This window comes from Hirundo rustica, chromosome Z, assembly GCF_015227805.2.
Source record: "Hirundo rustica isolate bHirRus1 chromosome Z, bHirRus1.pri.v3, whole genome shotgun sequence".
NCBI lineage: Eukaryota > Metazoa > Chordata > Aves > Passeriformes > Hirundinidae > Hirundo > Hirundo rustica.
In genome coordinates this window covers 77,606,936-77,628,850 of record NC_053488.1, presented here as the reverse complement: position 1 = coordinate 77,628,850, position 21,915 = coordinate 77,606,936, and the positions used below count along the sequence as shown (strand labels likewise).

At 39.7% G+C, this 21,915-nt stretch overlaps 1 protein-coding gene across 13 annotated transcripts in view; it reads right to left on the bottom strand.

The window, feature by feature from the left end:
* Positions 1-21,915, bottom strand: part of CAST (calpastatin) — a 51,147-nt gene that overhangs the window by 3,086 nt on the left and 26,146 nt on the right. For 6 of the 13 annotated variants that reach the window (XM_040089547.1, XM_040089546.2, XM_040089552.2 and 3 more), the window contains 21 exons: positions 17,836-17,892; positions 17,554-17,670; positions 16,440-16,538; positions 15,824-15,925; positions 15,180-15,260; positions 15,032-15,085; positions 14,346-14,438; positions 14,105-14,200; positions 12,601-12,699; positions 11,324-11,407; positions 10,871-10,918; positions 6,113-6,217; positions 5,697-5,792; positions 5,257-5,358; positions 4,178-4,261; positions 3,638-3,685; positions 3,383-3,478; positions 2,738-2,836; positions 1,911-2,012; positions 780-872; positions 330-383 (listed from right to left, as the gene is read on the bottom strand). In XM_040089547.1, the coding sequence (XP_039945481.1) occupies positions 330-383; positions 780-872; positions 1,911-2,012; positions 2,738-2,836; positions 3,383-3,478; positions 3,638-3,685; positions 4,178-4,261; positions 5,257-5,358; positions 5,697-5,792; positions 6,113-6,217; positions 10,871-10,918; positions 11,324-11,407; positions 12,601-12,699; positions 14,105-14,200; positions 14,346-14,438; positions 15,032-15,085; positions 15,180-15,260; positions 15,824-15,925; positions 16,440-16,538; positions 17,554-17,670; positions 17,836-17,892 (1,809 nt within the window). Of the gene's footprint in view, positions 1-329; positions 384-779; positions 873-1,910; positions 2,013-2,737; positions 2,837-3,382; positions 3,479-3,637; positions 3,686-4,177; positions 4,262-5,256; positions 5,359-5,696; positions 5,793-6,112; positions 6,218-10,870; positions 10,919-11,323; positions 11,408-12,600; positions 12,700-14,104; positions 14,201-14,345; positions 14,439-15,031; positions 15,086-15,179; positions 15,261-15,823; positions 15,926-16,439; positions 16,539-17,553; positions 17,671-17,835; positions 17,893-18,171; positions 18,223-21,915 lie in introns of all 13 variants that reach the window. The other 7 variants (XM_040089542.2, XM_040089544.2, XM_040089550.2 and 4 more) reach the window with 3 other exon arrangements.

Below are 21,915 nucleotides of genomic sequence, written 5' to 3'. Positions count from 1 at the left end.
TAAAGAAAAACACACCTGAACTCCACATATATGTTAGAGACATCTATTTGAGGTTCCCAAGAGGTATGTTTTCCTGAACATTCATAATGCAGTTGTACAAAAAAAATGCATTTATTGTGAAGAGTTACTCCTCATAAAACTTTTACTGTCCACTGCTGTTCCTATAACTTCCTGCATTTATGAGTATTTGCAACGAATCACCCCTTAAGCCTACAGTGACACAACAGTGAAATAAAATCAGAGCCCACAGCATGAAAAAACCCCACAGAATAAATATCATTAATATTAAAAAAAAAAACCACCTCAATAAACCCCATCATAAATGTTACCTTCTTTCCTTTGTGTTTCACATCATCCTTTGCTGTTGGCTTTGCCGGTTTACTCTTGGGAAGAAAAAAAGCAATCCTCATTTTGAACTGGACAGATTAGTTTTAAAACACAAGTATTTACATACGGCACTACTGGATGTTCACAGATTGCCAATGAACCTGAAACATTCTGAATGGATTTTTTGAGTAGTTCAAAGTGATTTATTTGTTCAGACTGCCCAGTTGGAAAAGAAAAAAAAATCCAAAACCAAGAAGAAAACAATTTTTTGACTTATAAGCATGCAAGGATAGAGCTACTCTCACTGAAGGAAATTTCCATGTTTTACCCTGATATATAAATACAGTACAGACACTCACTTATTCAACTTGTAATTCCAAAGAAGACAGTCTGGCTCAGATAGTTTCGAATTTCCACTGTGGCAAATAAAAACTAGGGAAGTTTTTCCTTACCTGCTCACTTGACTCCAGAAGTTTTCGGGAGTCAGGTGGGATTGTTTCATCTCTCTCTCCAAGCTTGTCTCTCTGTTCAGATTTAGCCTTTTCCTGAAAGCATTTAATTTTTAGACAATGTAATACCCTTGTTAGAAATATTAGCAATGAACAAGTCAGAGGGCATATCAGACTTGGGACAAATATCCTTTCTCTCTCAAAAATTTTAAAACTACTGAGAAAACACCCACTTCATTTTACTATGAAGTGTGTTTCACACCTGAAAATTTTAAAAACTACATTTATTTTTCAACTTATGCTGCTCTGATTTTTGGCAGCATACCAGGAACATGCCACACAGAACACCACAAGGAGGTTTTTAAGCAGACTTCTGTAGAACATTTTTGTATTTCTTAATGCAGACATTTTAGTGATCTCTTTTTTCTTTTTTTCTCCAGCAAGATTCTAGCCTAAACTTATTGATAAGGCAGCATATGGTGGTTTTGTTTTTCCCCAGTAATACACTTTACCTTAGCTATTTGAACTTACAAATTCTTACTATTACTTCTATTATGCATAAATTTATTTTCTTGTTAGCAGAAGGGCCTTTATAGGATTTTATGAAAGACTAAATGAAGACAAAACCAGCAGAAACAAGGAAGTTTAAAAATGTGCCTGATTAAGTGAACTTGATACTTGTGGTTATCAAAGTCAAAGCTTGACAAAAAGAGGGCCAGAAAATCAATTTTAGAAACTGAGGCCTGAGAAGACACCTGAAAGAGGATGAGAATAATGGCAATGAAAAGCACTGAACTAAAGTGATTTCAAATCTCCCGTAACATTTCAACACTTGCCTCCAAGTGGCTAAAGTATATTAACCAAATCATCATTTTTCACAGAACACACATGTAATCCAGATGACTGAAAAGTGGGTGACACACCTATACCTAAGAGCATGGATTTTTTTTTTTTCCCTCCAATAACCTTATTCTTCCAACATCTAAAATCCCAGTGCCATATATTCCTGTGAGCATATGAAAACCATTTCATATTTTGGAGGTTTTGGAGGTTCTTTTTTTTGTTGGTTTGGTTTATTCCCTCCTACCCCTCCCTCTCACCAAATTGCTCAAGTTTCAGAACGTCTTTTGTTACCATCACTTTATCCACAACTGGTTTGTTCTCATCAGGGTCAGGTTCTCTCTGTCCCAGGGAAACAGACAGGAGATCCAAGGCTTCATCCATCTCTTTTCCTCCCTAACAAAGCAGAAACACATTTGTGAAAGCACACCTGCTGCAAAAATTATGCAATTAATTAATCTACTATAAGTACTGGCTAATGAACTGTAGAACTTGAACAAAGAGCACCCCCTTTGTACTTGTAGTATAGCACAATAGCTGAGGAGAAATACAGAATATTTCTGATCTGCAGAAAACAACATTTCAAGAAGGGCTTTATAGAATTTACTTGAATGGTTTCCTTTTTTTATAAATAAGCCTAGCTGCTGTAATGAGAACAGAGCTATGAAATGACTGGCAATTGTCTGGCAACTACCATTCATGTTGCAATTTTATACAGAATGTGGATAGAAAAAAAGGCCCTAAAGCCAATGCAGGCAGGAGCAGATTTATATTCCCCTTCCAAACCAGGCTGAGAGTACCAGGGAAAGATCCCTCTGTGTGGACCAAAATGTGTGAGCAACATTACAATAAACACCAGGAAGAAAAGTTCCCCAGGTATTCAAAGGTGGTAATGGTGCTGCTGGTGGAACTCTGTTGAAAATGGAGTGTCCACTCAATTTTTTTTTTTTTTTTTTTCCCCCAGGGAATTATTTTCCTTCTTCACAATAGCCATTTTTAGCAATAAATTATTAAATTCTGCAACAGTCCGCACTGGTCACATTGTCCGGATCACGCTGCTGCCTCTCCTCATTACTCAGGCTCTCACTTTGGGGTAAGGATCTACAGAAGAAGTTTCTTACTGAGGTAGAAGGTGCAGGAGATGCTGAGTGCACTGAGGAAACCGTAGCAGCACAGATGACATCCGAGGAACTCGTGGGCTTGGCACCATCCTTGGCTTTCTGGAAGAACAAGGGACACAGGGGACCCAGAGGAAAACACTCATCAGACCCAAGAACACATCCAAACCACAATACCCACACAGTTGATTTCTAGGATTTAATCTTCCTGAGGAGCTTTGCTTATTTCACATTGAAACACACCACCTCCACACAGACACACAGCGCAACTGTTCCTCATCTCAGTTTGTTCTTCCGTCTCAACCACTGGGTTAAACCTCATTACACCTGAAGTTCAAACAGGTTTAACATGACTCCAAAAGAACAAAGATTTCACCAAACCATCTAATACTCCCAAAAAACACTTTTAAAATCCTCAGCTGCAAAGCACTACTTATGCAAGCAACTGGTAAAAAGATAGGTCACATAACTAGTTTTTGTTTGTTTTTTAAAGTCCTGCTCTCCCATTAACTTACTGCAAGAAGTATTTTAAATTTTTAGCTGTTGGATTTCATTTAAGGAACTTTATATAAAGGAAACATAGAAAATGTCATGATTATTCAAACAACTTGAAAATAAAACTAGATTTCATAAATCTAATATACTCACTTTTGGTACAGTTGATGTAGGTAATGGTGCAGGTGGTGATGTAGAACAGGAAAAACCTTCTGTCAAACCCTCTAAAAGATCATTTTCACTCATACACTGCCATTGGAAAGAAAAAAAAGAAGATTATAAGTCTCTTCATGTCTTAAAAAGTAAGCAGGTAACATAGCCCATTTTTAAAGTTAACACTGGGTAACACTGCTGACATTTGGTAAGTCATGAATGAAACACTTACTTGAAAAAATCACTTTTTTTTACCTGTGACTTCTCTTCTGGTTTTGGTAGGAGTGGTTTTCCATCTTTATCCTATAAAGAAAAAAAAAAATCCCTTGCATTAAACCTTAAACAGCCATGCAATATAAGCACTCAGGGAGGGTTTTCTGAGCAACAGAAAGCGTCACACAGGACAGGGATATAACCAGCAGCCTCTATAGCATCTACTGCTGCTACTCAAGATGCCACTTAAAATATCTGTGTCCCTGGGGTTTTCTTAACAGCTTTAACCCATCACAATTTATTTATTTCTAAAATACCAGAAGCTACTAAAAGATTCCAGTTGATTAATCTCATACAGAATTATTAATCTGCAGCTACCTGTATCTAAACCAGTTCTGTGCCCATGCAGGCATCCAATGATAGAAGATAGATATTTGTGGGAACTACAAACCAGAATTTCTAGATATTATAAAAAGGGCTGAACAAAACATCAGGGTTTCAAAATGAAATGGAAGTCTCAGTTTCACCCACATGTTCTAAGAAATGAAAGGGAAGTAAGACTAAGCACATTAAATAAATTACTTTAGCTTCTGTTAATCTGTAGTCTGGAGGAATTGTTTCTTCTTCTTCACCTAGTTTTTTGTGTTGTTCCTTTTTGGTTTTCTCCTGTGAAGGCAAAATAGGAATCACAGTAAGAAAAACAACTCCCCACAGAAATGCACGAGCCAACTTCCAGCCTTTAGTCTTTTGATTCAAATTGTTTTTTCTCATTCAATCCAACCACCAGATAAAAATCTCATGAAAGTTAAAAGAAGGCATTTTCTCTTGAGAAAGCCTTCATTCACCTGGCTGTTTCTTCCTCTGTGTATCAGACGTGGCTCTACCTATTTCAGTGAAACTAGCAGAGGTAAGTGAATAGACAAGGGTGGAACAAAATCAAAAATACCTCTGAGTTTTAATTCTAGACATTTTTGGAAATCCACTCAACAGCTGTCTGGGCTGAAGAGAGAAATCATTGGCCCACTTCAGAAATTATTACTCCCATACAAGTTATGCTGGGAAAGTTCCAACTAAGAAAAGGGACTAATGCCAACTTTGGGAACTTTTGCCTGACAGAATTCCAGCCACCAGAAAGCCGTTTCTGACTCTAGTTTCTGGTTTCTGACTCCAGCTAATTTCATCTGGTTTAGGGTGGTACATGGGGGCATTCAGATGGTGCCTATGAACAGCATTCCCTTGGACAGGATTTCAGAGACTTACTTATGGCTCCCTATTTAAATATAAAAACCCCAAAAGTTTTGTGCATAATTCCTAATTTAAACCCCTCATCATAAATTTGGTTCCTTCAGAAAAAGGATTATACTGTGTGCTACCCTTGATGTGCATCTTAATTCTGCTTCAGTTCAGCAGAAGGACATAACAAAACACAGTTTTCAGAAACTGAGGGAACTACTGCACTGCAATAATCAGAATTAGGAAAGTGTACTCACTGTGTTGAAATCCTACTAGTACTTCCTAAGCAGAACAGAACTGGTTTCAACAGTACATTTTGTTTGTAAAAAAATTGAAAACATAACGTCTACTTTGTTTGTAGGAAATGAGGAATGCTGAAGTTAATTACATCAGCAGCCTATTTTTTGAGGTCTCATTTTTTTCTCTACCTTAACTTTGTCCACAGCAGGCTTTTTCTCATCTGGATCAGGCTCCTTCTTTCCTAAGCTACTGGACAAGGCTTCAAGTGCATCATCTGACACAGGACCAACCTGCATGGGTGTTGATACAGGAAAAAAGCAACTTTTAGTTTGAATAAACCGGGTTTTGTCTTTTCCTGCTGTCCCTATCAGGTTCACAAACAGCACCCCCTTTGGGGCAGTAAGAGCTGGAGGACACTGTAAGAACTATCAGTTTGGCTTTCTCCAAGAGGAAGGTCACTGACCATTCAGTTCGTGCTTGACTTTTTTTTTTTTTTTTTTTTCTTTTATGGTCTACCACTATGGAGGACAAACATGCAATATAGAAATGAGCATCATGAGAACATGCTCTACCGTCCCATAAATGAAACACTGAGTTTTGCTTCAGCTAAAGGCGCTCCACTACTTACTGAAGGCACAGGAGCTGCAGACTGCACAGTGCAAGCTGTGGCACAAGGGACCACTTTATCCTCAGTGGCTTTTGCAGACACAGAACCTGACAGCTTCTGAAACAGAACAATTTACACTGTATTTTAGTGAATATGCTTAGAAAACACAAAATCTGCCTGCTAAATGGCTTTTTTTTTTTTTTTTTTTTTTTTCCTAAATACAGTACTATACAAGAAAAGTCTAAATTTAAAGGAATGTCTAAATTTAAAGAAGATGCTCAATGAAGAGCTGAGTGCCAATACTGCATGTTCCACTAAAGGTAACAGGAAGAGTAAAACAGGAAGAGAAGAAATGGGTTTTTTGAAAGAACAGTAGCACTACCCAGTCTTATCAAAACTGTTAGTGTCAGCTTCTCCAGTAAACCAGAAAGACATACTTTGGATATGTTGCAGGGCTTTGGTGCTTTGGGTTGTATTGCAGGCTGTGAAGGGCAGGCAAAGTCCTTTGAAAATTCATCAATGAGATCAGATTCACTCAAAGGCTGCAAAAAAAACCCAAAACAAAACAAAAAAAACAACAAAAACACTCAAAATAAACAAACAAACAAAACCAAAATAAACAAACAAAACAAATTTTTAAAATGTGGCACAGGTGCCACACTGCCTCTTTTTAATTTATTTTTTCAAGAACTATATTTCCACTACTCAGAAAGCAGGAAAACATCTGTAGCTTACACTGAAATAACCTTTCACAATGATGTGCAACAAAACAGAATTAATTTTACAGTGCATAAAATTAAGAAAAACATGCTTCAGAGTAAGTTTCTTTGTTATCATAAGTCAATATAATGTAGAAACTGTGCAAATAAAACAATATAGAGAACCAGATATATCATGTTCAAGACAGGGCTACTGAAAAGGAAAAACAAAACCTCCTAATTATGAAGAAAATGCTAATATTTACTAGCAGAACTAGAGTTCCCTGAAAGTTCCCTTAGCTCTCCACTGACTGCTAACACTCAGTGGTTTTCACTGTGCATGTTTTGGTGAATAAAAATGCAGTTTTAGTTTCCTGCTGTGTGTGACATATTACAATCCACTGACACTATGTGAACTAGGCCTCTGCAATCCACATATCCCTGCATCTATATACCAGAAACTCCTGGGATCCTCCAAATTATTGTTCAAAGCTAAATGTTTAAATCTTTGCTAGCAGTGATGGCCATTCACCTGATGCATGGAACTCAACAGCTTTAAGGACAGACTCATAATGCATAAAAAGACATTTCTGAGAGAGAAATCCCTCTCTCATTTCCTTCCCCTAACTTTTTATAAAGTGTCTCAACCACTTTCCATATGCCTGAAATCCTCCTTCAGACACTAAATAAGAAATTTAGGTAGTGACTTCTATACACTAACAGTAAGGCCACAGCATATGCTTTAGGCTACACAGAGTGGAGGCCCAAAAAAAGACAAACACTAGCTGAAATCCTGACGGAAGGACTTTGTCTTCACCAGAAATCATGGAAGAACAGCAGGTGGCTGATGGTTTCCAGCTACTAACACAGTTTTCCCAATTTTGGTGATTTTGGTTTCACTGATCTCAGGGTTAGTGGTGATCCCACAGGGTTATCTCCTGGCAGCAGGGCCTAGTTCCCCCAGAGCAGAGCTGTTCCCTTCTCCTCATGACAGGCCTGGCAGGAGTTCTCTTCTCTGCAACTCTCAAACATCCACCACTCAAGACAATCACACATGTGAGACCTGACATAAAAATCTTTAGAGACCACAAGTCTTTTTGGGGGTTAGGTTTGTTCCTTTCTGCCTTAAAGAATTTTTCACGATAAGTTGCTAAGAGACAAAGTGCTGGTACTTAGATGGTGCTTGACCAACACAAAGGAGGGGGAAAATCACTTGAGTTTTGGGGCAGGAAAAGGACAGGGCTGGGGGAGCTGGGGGCTGTTTGCTCTGGGCATCGGAGAGGACGGTCAGGCTGCTGCTTGCTGTGGGAGAAGTCCATCGTCAACAGAAAGTCCGGTCCTGGGAGATCTACCATCATCTGCTCGTGTGCCCAGGAATTCTGAGCTCCTTCACCTGCCCTGCTGGAGCTGGGCCAGCCCTGTCCAGGAGTCGTGGCTTCTCCAGCACTGCTCTTGGTGCCACGCTGTAGCCCCGCACCCCTCTGCCTGCCGGGACATCCTGCTGTTATAAATAAGTTCTATTCGAATAATCTATGTTTTAGTTACTTAATTGTTAAGTAATTTCATTAAGATTGTTAATGCTAGTTCTGTATAAAGAATTTGCCTTATTCCTGTTTTAATATTGATTTATCACCTTATTTACTTGTTTGTTAATTAAGAATTCACCTTATTACCTGTATCTCTGCTCCCATTCGCCAGATAGTGTCTGAATATGCAAATAAAAAGAACACTGGAATTCTGGGAACAACTCAAGAACAAGAGACTCTAAAAAGCAGAAAACTAAAGTAAAATCCAGGACTGAAGTCGCACTTTAGACTAGTGCAAAAGGTACGGGAGTCCGCCGAAGCAGCTCTACTTAGTCGCCGTGACCTGAGAAGGAGTCCCCCATCGCTGGATGACCCCTCATCAGCGACGCGAAACGGACTCCCCGGCAAGGGGAAAAAGCCCGTGAGGGGGGGTGGGAGTCCCCAGCTTTGCTGTGAAGCGAAGCTGTGTGTACCTCCTCCTCCGCGTTGCCAAGAGAGCAAGCAAGCTCTCCCCCAAGGCCAAGCTTGATAATAAAGCAACATACAAAAAGAGCAAGTCTCTGACTCTGACTCTCTCTTTTTTTCCAGAACACTGCTGTTCCAGCCACCAGCCCGGGAGTTCCCACCGTTCCAGCCTGGTGCTCTCAGGGTCCCAAGGGATCAGACTGCCCTGGGCTTTGTGAGACAAAGCCTCTTGAGGTTCCTGGTTCTGTTTATTGTTAATGCTGTAGTTGTTGTTGTTGTTTGTTTGCCTTGTTATACTTACTAGTAGAGGACTGTTATTCCTTCCCCCATAGTCCTGTCTGAAAAAGCCCCTTTAATTTTCTAAATTATAATAACTTGGAGGGAGGGGATTGGAATTCCCCATTCCTAGAGAGGCCCCGCCCTTCCCTAGCAGATACCTGTCTTCCAAACCAAGACAAGTCTTCTTTCCAGCACTTGGCATTCCTTCCCTCCACACTTTAACCCTGAATGTGATATATGTCCTAAAGTTAATTCATGTTAAGCAATAAAATATGTAATTCGTTCGTGGCAGAATGTAATAATGTATCATATAGCATTAATCTACTTTAAATTGGGTTTAAGATCAGTAAGCTAAAAGGTGTGTACAGGGTTAACTGAGACGAAAACTGCACGGAGGGGCACGGGGAATTTCTGCCGGGAATCGTCGTAAAGACAGCATAAAGGAACGGAAAAGGGAGATATGGGCCCTGATGATCTCCTGATTGTATCAGATCGATATCTTATCTGTTCCGGCCCGGTGTTACCATTTCCAAAACTTCTCTGGACGCAGCAATCATGACATTGTTCTGCTTTTGAGGAACTATTCAACGGACCCCAGACACGAATATCTAATGAAGCTACTGTGAGGCACAAGTCTCACGGTCTCAGTCGGCCCTCAGCGAGAGACTGTATAAAAATCCGCAGTATGGGGACCCAATTTGTGAACTGAGAGGGTAACAGGCTGGCAGAGCCGGTTACCGTGTTCACCCAGTGCCGAAATCCCGGGATTCGACGCTGTCCCTTTTAATTGTGGCTACCGGAGACTGTGTTTGAGTCTCAAAATAAAATTCTAAATTTTGATTCGCTGAATTTGGCTTTTTGAGTTTATTACACTGAATAATAAGAATTACTTCAGATTTCTGCTCAGAAGGCACTCAAACTAGTCCTGACCTTCACACTTGTGATATGTGACCTAAAGTTAATTTGTGTTAGGTGTTGTGATATGTAATATAAAGTTAATTCGCATTCGGTCGGAATTAAGCTCTGTAAAACCTAAAGTGTATTTGGGGTTAAAAACTGAACTGTAAGAGGGGGACACGGGGTTGAGAGACAGGGAGGGTCCCTGCCGGGAAAAGCCTCAGGATAACCAATAACTCAAAGAATGGGAAAGATGATGAGATAGACTGTGTCTCCCCCAGAGATGGACCTGCTAATGACCCAGCGATTAAGAGAAGATAGATATCTTATCTGTTCTGGCCCAGTTTACGATTTCCAAAACCCTCTCCGGACCCAGCAATCATGACAGTGTTTGACCCCCAGAACCTATTCAACCGACCGGAGACCTGAACATGAATACCTAATGAGGCGACCGAGAAGCAAGAGCGCTACGGTCGCCCTCCACTCTCAGCGACAGAATGTATAAAAACCAGCGGCTCAGGACACACTTTGTGAACAGGGCAGATTCGGAGCGATAGAGTCCGTTTCTGTGCTCACCCAGTGCCAAAACCCGGGGTTCGATGCTGTTCCTTTTAATTGTGGCTGTTAGAGACTGAATTGAAGTCTCAAAATAAAATTCTAAATGTTGGTTTACGGAATTGGGCTTGTGCATTTATTACAACACTCATTCCTCAGCTCACAGTATTTCCAAAGTGGAGCCCTGAGTTTCTTCAATGCAGAGCTCCTTTGCTTTCTTCCTGTGTCTTTAAAATTAGTGTTTGCAACTATCTTTCAGGATTTAGTCCTCTCTTGCACTTTCTAGGCCACGACATTTACTCTTTGTCAAGTCCAGGTTGTTCTTTGTGATTAGGAAAATGTCCACCACAACTTTTTCCCCCCTTTCCAGTCAAATTCCTTCGTGTTTGATCACTAGCAAGAAGAAACGGTCAAGAAAACAAAAAGATTTCCCTGCTTCACCTCTCTCAACCCTTACCAGCTCCAACAGACCTTTAAAGAGTATTTTACACTAACTCCCCACACAGCCTTTCTTCGATTCAGCAATAATTTTTGTAACTCTCTCCTGTCTTGAGCTGTCTAAATCTTTTCCTTACAGGAGCTCTCCGTTCACAGACAAGTGAATTTCAAGAAAACCAACTTCCACTTGATGCTTCTGACCAGCAGGTTTTGTGCAAGGAAATAAAACACAGAAGCAGACCAAGAGACTTACATCATGGCACAGAGAGAAGTGATGACAGAGAGGGAGAAAACAGGATATCTAGCCACACTCCTACAATATTGTCAGTTTTCTAACCTTTGGTTTTTCTTCAGGCTTCGGCAATATTGGCTTTCCATCTTTATCCTATAAGGAAATGAAGTATTATTGACATTTTTCTGTTACAAGAAAAATGCAGTAATCACCAGCAAAATAATGTAAAGTAAATTTTTTTTTCCCTGACAAGGGATGGATTTTATTTTACAAGGCTGAGTTTGTCACTCTTGGAGAAAGAATGGGTGACTTTGCCATCTGAGATGACTCACCCACCTCATGGATGAGATGAGATCTTTGCCCAGAGTGCCTGGAAAAAACAGTGATACTCACAAAGGAAGAGGAGGAAATAAGATGTATAGAAATCATCAAGGAGAAAGCCATTGATTAAATACTAGTTTAGTTTGTTTTTTCCTTTGTTCTTTCCCTCTCTATAACAAAATAAAGTATCAGGCACAGTACCCTCCCTACAAAGCAATGGACATATGAAAAACTTACCAACTCTGGCGTTAACCTGTACTCTGGAGGTATTGTATCATCACGTTCTCCAGCCTTTTGTTCCTTTTTCTCTTTGGCTTTTGCCTTAAAAAGAAAAAACATGAAAAAACAAAACAAAACAAAAACAACAACAACAACAACAACAAACAATTAAAGAAATTTTAAAAAAAGCTCCAAGTACACAACTTCACTATCAGGATTCTTCTGCCTACTGTGCACAAAAAGACTGACATCAGATGAAATTATTCTATGTAGCAAGATACTAAAATCCCTCAATTTATTCCTTTCAAATGTCTGTGGTAAAATCATAATGGTTTAAGATTCAACACCATAGATGAATACAGCTAAATTATTTTAAGTCCTAAAAAACTCTAGACAATATTCAGAACTGTCTTTGTGGCAGGCATTTTTAGAATTTTTGCGTGTACAAAATCCTCAGGTTTTCTTGCATTTCAGCATTCTTACTAGACACACCATAATTATATGTCTTTTTCCATCACTGGCACCAAAACCAAGTTTTTAATTTTCTGGGTCTCCTTCATGAAGAAATGCATCCACTAAGTTATCTGTAGGCCCAGACTGACTAAATCTGCAATACAAGAAGCTCTTTTTTTGTCAAAATTTATCTCAGCAACAGAAGATTTTTTACTATTGCCCTGTTATTTCTTTGCTCTAAGCTGTAAGTGAAGACAGGGAAAAAACTGCTCTAACTGTGGTTATGGATAGAGTTTGAAAAATGAAACAAAAAAGTTAAAGCTTAACATGCAAACACGGGGTAACTTTAAATTATTTCTGTTGGGGAAAAACAAAACTCTGAAAAAACAGTGAAAGGCAAGACTCAAATTAGACAGATAATGGAGTTTGATGGAAAAAGGAGCACACATGCTGGAAGTCAAAAATCAAACAGCAAATATGTGCAAAATGAAAGCTTGCTATAAATTGTACAGAGTGCTGGGGGGTAAAAAAAAGGTAACTCATAATAGAGCTGTATGTACCTATGAATGTATCTATGTATATATGTATATGTGCTTGTATAAGCAAACAAATTATATGCTTATAATATTCCAGACCACCTATGTTCTACTCTACCTGTATCCACTCAGGATTCTTAATGTTTTTCATTTTCTTAATCATTGAAGACTCACACATTCCTTAGGCCTTCGATATCAAAGTCACTTTCTTGCTATTTTACACATTTGTCCAGTGTCTAACAAAGAGAACTCAGGTTTCCACAGCCAGAATCTGGAAGCCAGGGTAAAAAAGTAGTGAGGTATTACCTCTGACACCTCTACAACAGGGACAGGATCTTCTTCAGGTTCAGATTCAGGTCCTCCAAGTGTATCAAGAAGAGCATCCATTGCATCATCTTTAATTTCCTGTATTTTAAGAACATGTGCAAACCATTTTGTTATTTTTTTAAACTGACAAGGGTTTTTACCTTATTGTTGTGGGTTCGATTTGTTCCTTTTTGTCTTAAAAAAATTTTCCCCATAAGTTACTAAGAAACAAAGTGCTGATACTTAGAGGGTACTTGACTAACACAAAAAGACGTGTCCAGGAGGGAAACGATCACACGAAGTTTGGAGGAGGGAAAAGGACAGGGCTGGGGGGAGCTGAGCTTCTTTTTTCCTGCTCTCAGCATCCGAGAGGAGGGTCGGGCTGCTGCTTGCTGCGTGAAGAGTCCACTGTTAACGGAGGGTCCGGTCGGGGGAATTCCACCACCATCCATCATCTGCTCGTGTGCCCAGGAATTCTGAGCCCCTTCCCCTGCCCTGCTGGAGCTGGGCCAGCCCTGTCCAGCCATCACAGCTTCTTCAGCACCGCTCACTTGCCGGGACATTCCCCTCTGCCTGCTGCGGTCCCCCACCGATCCAGCCACCAGCCCAGGAGTTTCCACCGTTCCAGCTTGGTGCTCTCGGGGTCCCAATAGATCAGACTGCCCCGGGCTTGTGAAACAAAGCCTCTCGAGGTTCCTGGTTCTGTTTATTATTAATGCTGTAGTTGTTGTTGTTGTGTGTTTGCCATGTTATACTTACTAGTAAAGGACTGTTATTCCTTTCTCCATAGCTCTGCCTGAAAAGCGTCTTTCTTTTTCTAAATTATAACTGGGAGGGAAGGGATTGGAATTCCCCACTCCTAGAGAGGCCCCGCCCCTCCCTAGCAGATACCTGTCTTTCAAACCAAGACACTTACATATTTTTATACTGTATCTGAAGAAAACAGCCAGCACCAGATTGGTCATTTTGGTTTGGCTTTACCCAATTTCCTTAACACCAAATTACATGACAGAATTAGTACAGCTTTAGTCAAACATGGGACTTTTCTTAACTAGAGAGAGAAAAAAAAAAAAAGGAAATAAAAACCCCCTCAAAACCCACAGTTGTCAGGATGTCAACTAACACAGTTTCACACGCTTTGACATGGGAAACTGAAAAAGTGTAAGGTCACACTTGCTCTATTCAGAGGGAAGAAACAGAAGGTTCATAAAATATGAGATAATTACGTCATATCCAAGTTTTAAACACAGATCACAGAGCTAAGAAAATTATCCTACTAATGTTTCTACTCCACTTCCTCTAGTGATAAGAATCACATTTATTCTGCAGAATCCAGAAGGAAAATCATCTGCTATGCTAATGTCAGATCTTTAAGGCACAATGGAATCTGTTTACAATTGAAATTGAGAATGACAAGCATCTAAACAAGAACAAAAACAAGTAACAGCAGCATATGCCTGTAAATTTTAATTATAAGGTAACTAGAGAAAGAAGGACTATGTACCTCTTTTGATTTTGTTTTCTTGTCCTTAGGAGGAACTGAGGTCTTAACTGAACTTGCTGCTTGTGCTTGCACAATTTCTCCTTCTTTATTTGGTTTCTACGAGTGAGATGAAATTACAAGCAAATTTGCAAATATAGAAAAGCAGCAGGAATTTTTATCTACTTTAAAATGAAATATTATGATAACAGTGTCAATTTTTCCTCACAATAAATGCATGCAATGGCAAGGAAAGTGTCAATACCTCCGTTAGACTTGTCTTCTCCTGAGCAGAAGCAGCACTGCAGGTGAAGTCAGATGACAGGGCCTCTGCAAGCTCATCATCTGTCATTGGCTTCTGAGCAAGGAATTGCAAACCAAGTTATGACCATGAGAAAGTTCAAATATCATCACGGGTCAAGCTCAGTTTACAGCCTGATTATGTCCCACAATTACTCACAAAGTGACCTCACTGGCACAAGTTCTTGACACAATAAAAAATAAAGATGCTTGTCCCCACTGGTAGATTCATGTCTCAGATAAGCTTTTATTTTTAGTATGCCAAACTTCCAAACCAGCAAAATTATGCTGATTGACAGAAATCTCGGTGTGGAAATACAAGCAGTCTTTGCTGAAGGCATTACAGAGAGATTCCTGCTTGCACAGTATTTCTCCCCTTTGTTATTCATATGCCCATTATTTCTGTAAGCATTTATTTGACTTATTTTAGCTTCATCATCGTGGAAATTCCTACACCTTTATTAAAAATATCTGTGTCAAGTTCTATTTAGTTTTATCAGTAGCCAGCTATCTGCCATGCCACATCCCCCTCCCATTGCCTGGGACCTTCGGAGAATAGACAACATTTATATTTTCCTAGGAATCCTGTGATAACTGGGTTATTTTCACCTGGGTTACTTTTGCCTTCCAGTATATAAAAAAAGGTCTTACTTCATCTTGCTCATTTGCTTTCGGTGGGACTACATCTTTGCCATATCCTTTGCTCTAAAATGAGAATTAATTTTGTAGTAAATGGGAAGTAGAGATATCCAATGTTACAGAAAACACACATGAAGAATGTGGTTTTTAACTCACTCACCTTCAACAGTTTCACATACTCTGGAGGGAGACTACCCTCCCGTTTGCCCATTTCTTCCAAGTATCTTGAATATATATCTTCCTGTGAAAATAATGCACATATTAATGTTTGTATACTGTTCTGTACTGAAATAAATTTCTGACAGAGCTACCTACAGTGATACCATCAGAAAGAAAACACATTGACTAGGACACTTCGTAGTGTCTTTCAGTACCTATTGTCATGCACATGCCTCCCCACCTGCTTCAACAGTGCTTATCATCCAGCAGAACATTCCCAGATTCTTAATTTAAGCATTTCATTGTCTCAGATCATAAAATGAATTGTTGAACCTAGACTGCTTTTTAAATATATAGCAATTCCAAAATTTCTGCCATTTTTTTCTGAGCCACTAGGCTTGTAATCTAATTCTTCTTACATGACTCTTCCATTCAGACTCAGAAATTTAACCATTCTTCAACAAATTCCCAAAACTGCATCATCTCTATATTAACAAAACCAAAATTGAAATGTACCTGTGCACACTCTGTTCTAACTCTTCACAGACCACAGCTACAAGTCCTGGACCAATGCAGTAATGAGCAACTACAAATGTAATTTCAGGATGAATCTTCTAAGAAATAAGAATGTGAGGTGCAAGATACCTTAATTTCCGGGCCAGTGTAAACAGGAGTAGTAGGCACATCTTCCTCAGGTCCACCAAGGGTATCTATTAGGCTATCAAGTGCTGACTCATCCATACCAGGCTAAAAAAATAAGCAAACCATTATAGAAGTTACCAAGGTGTGCACAGGGGGGGAAAAAAAAAATCTGAAGCATCTGGTCAATCTGCAGAATACTCCTCGAAGCCAACCTAAAAGCTGTCCTTCAGAAAGACATGTACTTGCCAAATTTTCCAGTGATAATGGTTCTAAATTCTCTGGTGTCATTAATAAGGTATTTTGTATTTGTATATCAATGGATACACATTTATATTCAAATATAACCAAAGACAGGGAATAACTGATTCTAAGTTTGTATAATTTTAAGCTAGCTTCTAAACAAGTCCTATCTGACAACACATGAATAACATACCACTTGTTTTTTACCTCTTCCTTTAGACGGCCCTCCACCATCATACATACCTTGAGGATGTATCAGTACTTCTGCAGTTACCCATTCTTTTTTTTTTCTCCCTGAAACTGAAGTATTTCAGAGAGAGAAGCACCCCCTGAGACATTAGTACAAGTGAAGCCTTTGTCTGGGGCTATGTTTACTAACCTCAGTATTTGATTTGTCAGCAGCAGCAACCACACTTGCACCAGCTGCGCCTGCTCTAGCAGCTGCACCAGACACTGTGGGCATGTCCTCGGACTTTTGCTGGAGAAGAAAAAGAGAAATATTAAGAGATAATTTATTGCAATGTTAAAAGAGAGACAACACAAAGTAAAACAGCCAATGCTGAGGCTGTGCACAGCTTTTTGGACTTAGCAATGGCTGGTGCACAGCACCCAGGTGTTTGGGCAGAGTGAGCTACCACCAAAACAGCTCTATTTCCAGTAGGATTCTCCTGTGGGAAAGAAAGCTTTCTATTTTAAGCAGTCTACTTCCTTCTTTTACTTTCCCAGTGAAAGAAATCTGCAGGGCAAGGACTTTGAGGTCCCTTCCAAGTTTCTTTTGGAAAGCTGTCATTTACTCCTGGTGGCTCTCAGTGCACCATTAAACTCCAGCTGCAAAAGGAGCTCGAATAGGTGGGTTGAAAACTGCTGCAGGCAGGGAGGGGGAGAAGCAACACCACCACACAAAATGCAGACTTCTGCATTACTGACATTCCCATAAGTGTGTTGTAGCAGAGCTGCAGGAGCCCACCGTGTTACCCCGGCCTTGTCACCAGACGTGCACACCAGCAAACCAAAACATCCACATCCTGATGCTGCCACGTGTTTTTCCTTCACATTTTTCCTCCATTTGCCCCATGGAAATGGCCCCTCCCCTGCTTTTTTCCCCAACCTTCCTCACTTTAGGTTTTTCAGAGCCTTGCATTCAGGGGTGACCTGCTACATTCGGAAACAATGCTGCAGTTAGAGGGCAAGGGAAGAGCCTGACAAAGAATCAATGAGAGCTGTGTAGCTACAAGGAACTTAAAAAAAAAAACCAAAAAACTGAGAGAAAAACAGAAGAACTCCAAACACACAGGGACAGGCCTAAAACTGATGTTCTTAATGTCGTTTGCTTAGCCAACAGCTTATCTACACCGTGATTTTTGGGGGCCCAGAAGTCTCACTTGACAATATTCAGTTAAAGAATCCATCTTGATGTGGATTCCTAACATCCCTTCAATAAAATAATGAAAATTGGTTTAAATAATAAAAACTGGTTGTTTCTCTTACAATACCTTTGCTGTCTCTTTGGAGCTTGCTGGTGGAGGCTGGTCAGCCTGAGTTGTAGTTACTTTTCCTGTGTTATTAGGTTTAGAAGCTGTTACCACAGTAGATGGGGTTTGGATTTTTCCCTGTGTGGAGATAAAATATTATCAGTAGTTACAGGGGGCTGGCTTTTTGTTTTTTCAAACTATTTTTTTAAGCGAAAGATGGAAGTAAAATACCAGAAGAAAACCTCATTAAAAAATTCACAGAGAGACAGAGAGAGAGAGGGAGGTAGAAACTACAGAACTTACATCACTGGGGTCCTTTTGCTTCTCTTCAGACAGCTGTTTATTTTGAGAGTCTCTTGGCTGTCATAAAACAAATAAATAAAAAAAGAGATAATTTACCATTTCCACCACTCAATGCTATGGAACATGATACATGCTTGTCCAAACAAGCACAAGACAGATCTGAAGATGGTTAACAGGACACTTCTTGGGCTCTCCTGAAGTTTATGCACAGGCATGTTACTGATCACACGCCCGTTTCATGTGACACAGAAACAGCTAACAGTTCAGCCTCTTTTGTCAAAGTTAGTAAAAAACCAAAGCACAGGAATTCTGCAAAGCTGAAACACAGGTATTCACCTTGTCTGACTGGGTGGTTTTTTTAGATCCTGCTTTGGTTGTCAGTGCAGACTGAAATGTAAACAACATTTATACAGAGATTAATATGCATGGCTATTTGCAGAGGATCAGATTATGTAAAGCAGAATATCAGGCAAGTTCACACTTGTCAGCACACATGCTGTCAAACTACTACACAACAATCTTGCAGTTCACAACCTCCAAACACAAGCTGCCAGTGATTAAAGAGCACTCCAGTGTGTGCAAACATCCACACACAGACAAACTCATTCCTCATGTGGGGGATTGAGAGGGAGAAATGTTAAAATATAGTAACCAGTTTGATACCAAACCAAAATTGCCACTAGCAAATTCTAAAATAGCCTCAAATATTATTTAATGACTTTTTTCACTAATTTATCAATAAAATAATTATAATGTAATTATAAAAATACACATAGTCCTGATGGAAAAGACATTAATTACTTAGATTCAACAGTACATACACAGGGTGGGATATGGTTAGTTAATATCCTTATACTACATACAGCAGAAATTTTCTATTTTTGCTCTCCTCTGTAACCTTGTAATGCTCTTATTTTACAACAGAGCTGGACAACCTGGCTAGGATAGTATTACATGGCTGCATTTCCAGGGTTTACACCTGAAAATCTTCTGCAGCCATGCCACAAAATCAATTCCTGTGATTAATTCAAAGTACAGTAAGCAATAAATTACAATAGTAGGAACCAAAACTGAAAAATTAAATTGTTGTGTCTGTTAAGAAGAGAGAAACCCAGCCTCCTCACCATATTTTTCTTCCTGTTTTTTCTTGCTACTTCAGCTGCACTATGAGCAACACAAAAAAGAGCTTTTCATCTGCCAAACATTCATTACCATTTGGTATCACCCAGCTTCCTTTTTCTGGCTGATCACACAGAGAAATTTGCTAAGTTTGTTTACATTTTGTTATGCAAGTACTCACACCCTCACACTGAACTGCAGACACTTGGCTGGGAAATCCTGAGCACACATTAAATGCAGATGCCTGGGCATAATACTGGCAAAAGTCTCCAAGCTTTAAGGGACACACCTCCACACTCAAGTGGGGAAATACTGATGTAGAGGGAGAAGCAAAAAATTATCAAAGTAAGAAAAATATATTAAAAATAAATATTTTTAAAAAATCATCACTTAAGGTCACAGATTCCCACTCTCTCCCTAAATACCTTGTTTTGTATTTTGTCCTGATGCCTAAAAGCTGATTAAAGCACAGCAACTCTCAGGTTCAGTCATGCTTTATATACTTTATATACTCCCACTTGTGTGTCTTTATTACATGACTACTGTTACCTCAAAGACACACATCCATCTTTGTTCCTGTATACAAAATAATCCTGTTATGAAAGGATAATCCAAAATTTTCCTAGTTTTTATGATAAATTAAGGTTGGGTGTGTTTCTGTAACATCTACAGCAAAGAGTAATCAGACATGAGGTGTCCTTCAGCAGCAAAGTGCAAAAAATGTAACAGAAGTGCAAAGATGATGTACAAGAAATAGAGAGTTTGACTTTTCTTGCTCTGGGACTACTGTCTGCTCAGAACTCTTAAGTACCCTGCTGTCAGAGCACAAATTCAGGTTTTTATTATCTGCCTTTCAAAAGAACACTAAACACACCTTAGTTTTACAGAACCATAAAATATATGTACTTGCCCTTCTGCCCACACCCAACAACACCTGTACAGAACATTGAATACAAACTCTCAACCTGCCAAACCAGTTAGGAACAACTGCAAGTCTTCTTTTTTATACGGTAAATATTATTTTACTTAATACTTTATACACCTTCTGTGTGAGGTATGCATCATTCACTGTTCTTTTGTAATGTTTAAAAATGCAGAATTGCCCATACTCTAAATTTATGTTTGGTGATGCCGAAGAATAAATGGACCCATATAGGCAAGGATTTGATTCAAGACTTGCACACAAAAGCATGCTGAGGCCACAGTAAAACACATGATTATAAACACCTGCTCACACACAGAGACTCATCTATTTAGATACACTTTTAGCAATTACAAAGTTAAAATCTATTTTAAAAAAGTCAAACAAAAAACAGGCAATCAAACCAACAATTTTAGTACTAGACTGTCCTAATTCAGATGAATTGTTCAGCCATCCTTTAAACAGAGTCAGCTGTGAGCAGTCACAGACTGAAAACATGGCATCAATTGATGGCATGCACTGAACTCCTACGGCGAAAAAGATATTCCATTTCTGCAACTGCCTGCTTCCACCTGCACTGTGCCAGGATCCAATAGGATACATTTTAAACTGAGTGAAAAATGGTCTGGAAATTTAAAAAAAACCACTTTTCCACTGGTTCCCTGGCTCACAATGCAGTTGCACAAATACTTGCAAAAGGAAGACGGCTGAAGGGGATGTGTTTGCGACAGTGGCTGTGGCAGCACCCTGTTTTCTCCAACCCTGCAAAATCCACAGGGTGCTGGCTCTACACCCTGGTCCTCCAAACTCTCCACCTAACCCCAGGCTTTGCCTACAGAACAAGAAATTCCATTTGTTCCTCTGCCACAGTGAACTCAGGGCTTTCTCAGAGAGGCACAATGCTGAGGTAAAGGATACACACAGAGAACTGAAGGTTAAGGAGTGGTCCAGAGCATGTTTAAGAGCAGTGGCACACTAGAGAGACTTCGGGAAGGACAAATGAGACATGGTTATAGCAGGCAATTAGGAAAGATCTGTTAATTTGCAAGAAATTTAAGACTAGAAATTGAAATGACTCAGCAACCTTACTTCTTGTCAAAGAAGTCTACTGTCAAAAATGCAAATGACTGGTTTAATCCAACAGAAGAAAGACATTAATAATACAGCAGACATTAAAAGAAACCATTAATTATGTTACACATGCAAATGCAGGCCACTGTTTCAAAGGGATTTGTGTTTACCAGTCTTACAGTGCTGAAGCATGCCTCTGCTACTCTATTTTTGGCTCATTTAACACATTCTTTTGAGAGTTGTTCTAAATTTCAAGTAGGTAAAGTCCATAGCTGTCTGGGTTAGACCATATGGAGAACCACAGCATTAATGAACATGACACAAATGAGTTTGCCCACAAACACAACAGGGAGGAAAAACCAGAGGCTGGCAGATGCTTTCATTTGTGAGTAATGATGATGGTGCACAAACGTAAAATTTGTTTAATTGCCATTCAGCTCTTAGAGGTGCATGTGCATGGAAGAAAAGGGTTTTAAAAGGCTGAGTGGAATGTAATGGCTAAGTTCATATGCAGAGATGGAGATGCAGGCCAGAACAAACAGAGACAAGAGGAAAAGGCTCTCACAAAGAAACTTTCCATTTGATAGATGGAAAAAAAAAAATAACCATGAAGGTGACCAGACCTCAGCTCTGACTGTGCCAACATGCTGTAGGTGCTCAAAAGCTGCCTGGCAGGGCCTCCAGCAGTGCCATTTACCTGCAGAGCTGGCTCTGCCTGAACCAGAGCACCTGCAGGGACCTCTCCCACCCTCACCTGTCCATGCACCCTTTACTGGCATTTACACAAGGCGCAGGCAGCCCGAGCCTTTACCACCACACTGCTGACCTGCTGCAACATCCAGCTTTTGTTGTTTTTGCAGTTATGGTTGTGGAAAATGGAAGAGGTGGGGGGAGAACCATTAATCATTTGTTTAAACCACACATATAACTCCTGTTAGGCAACATGAGGATGATGACTCTCTCCTAAC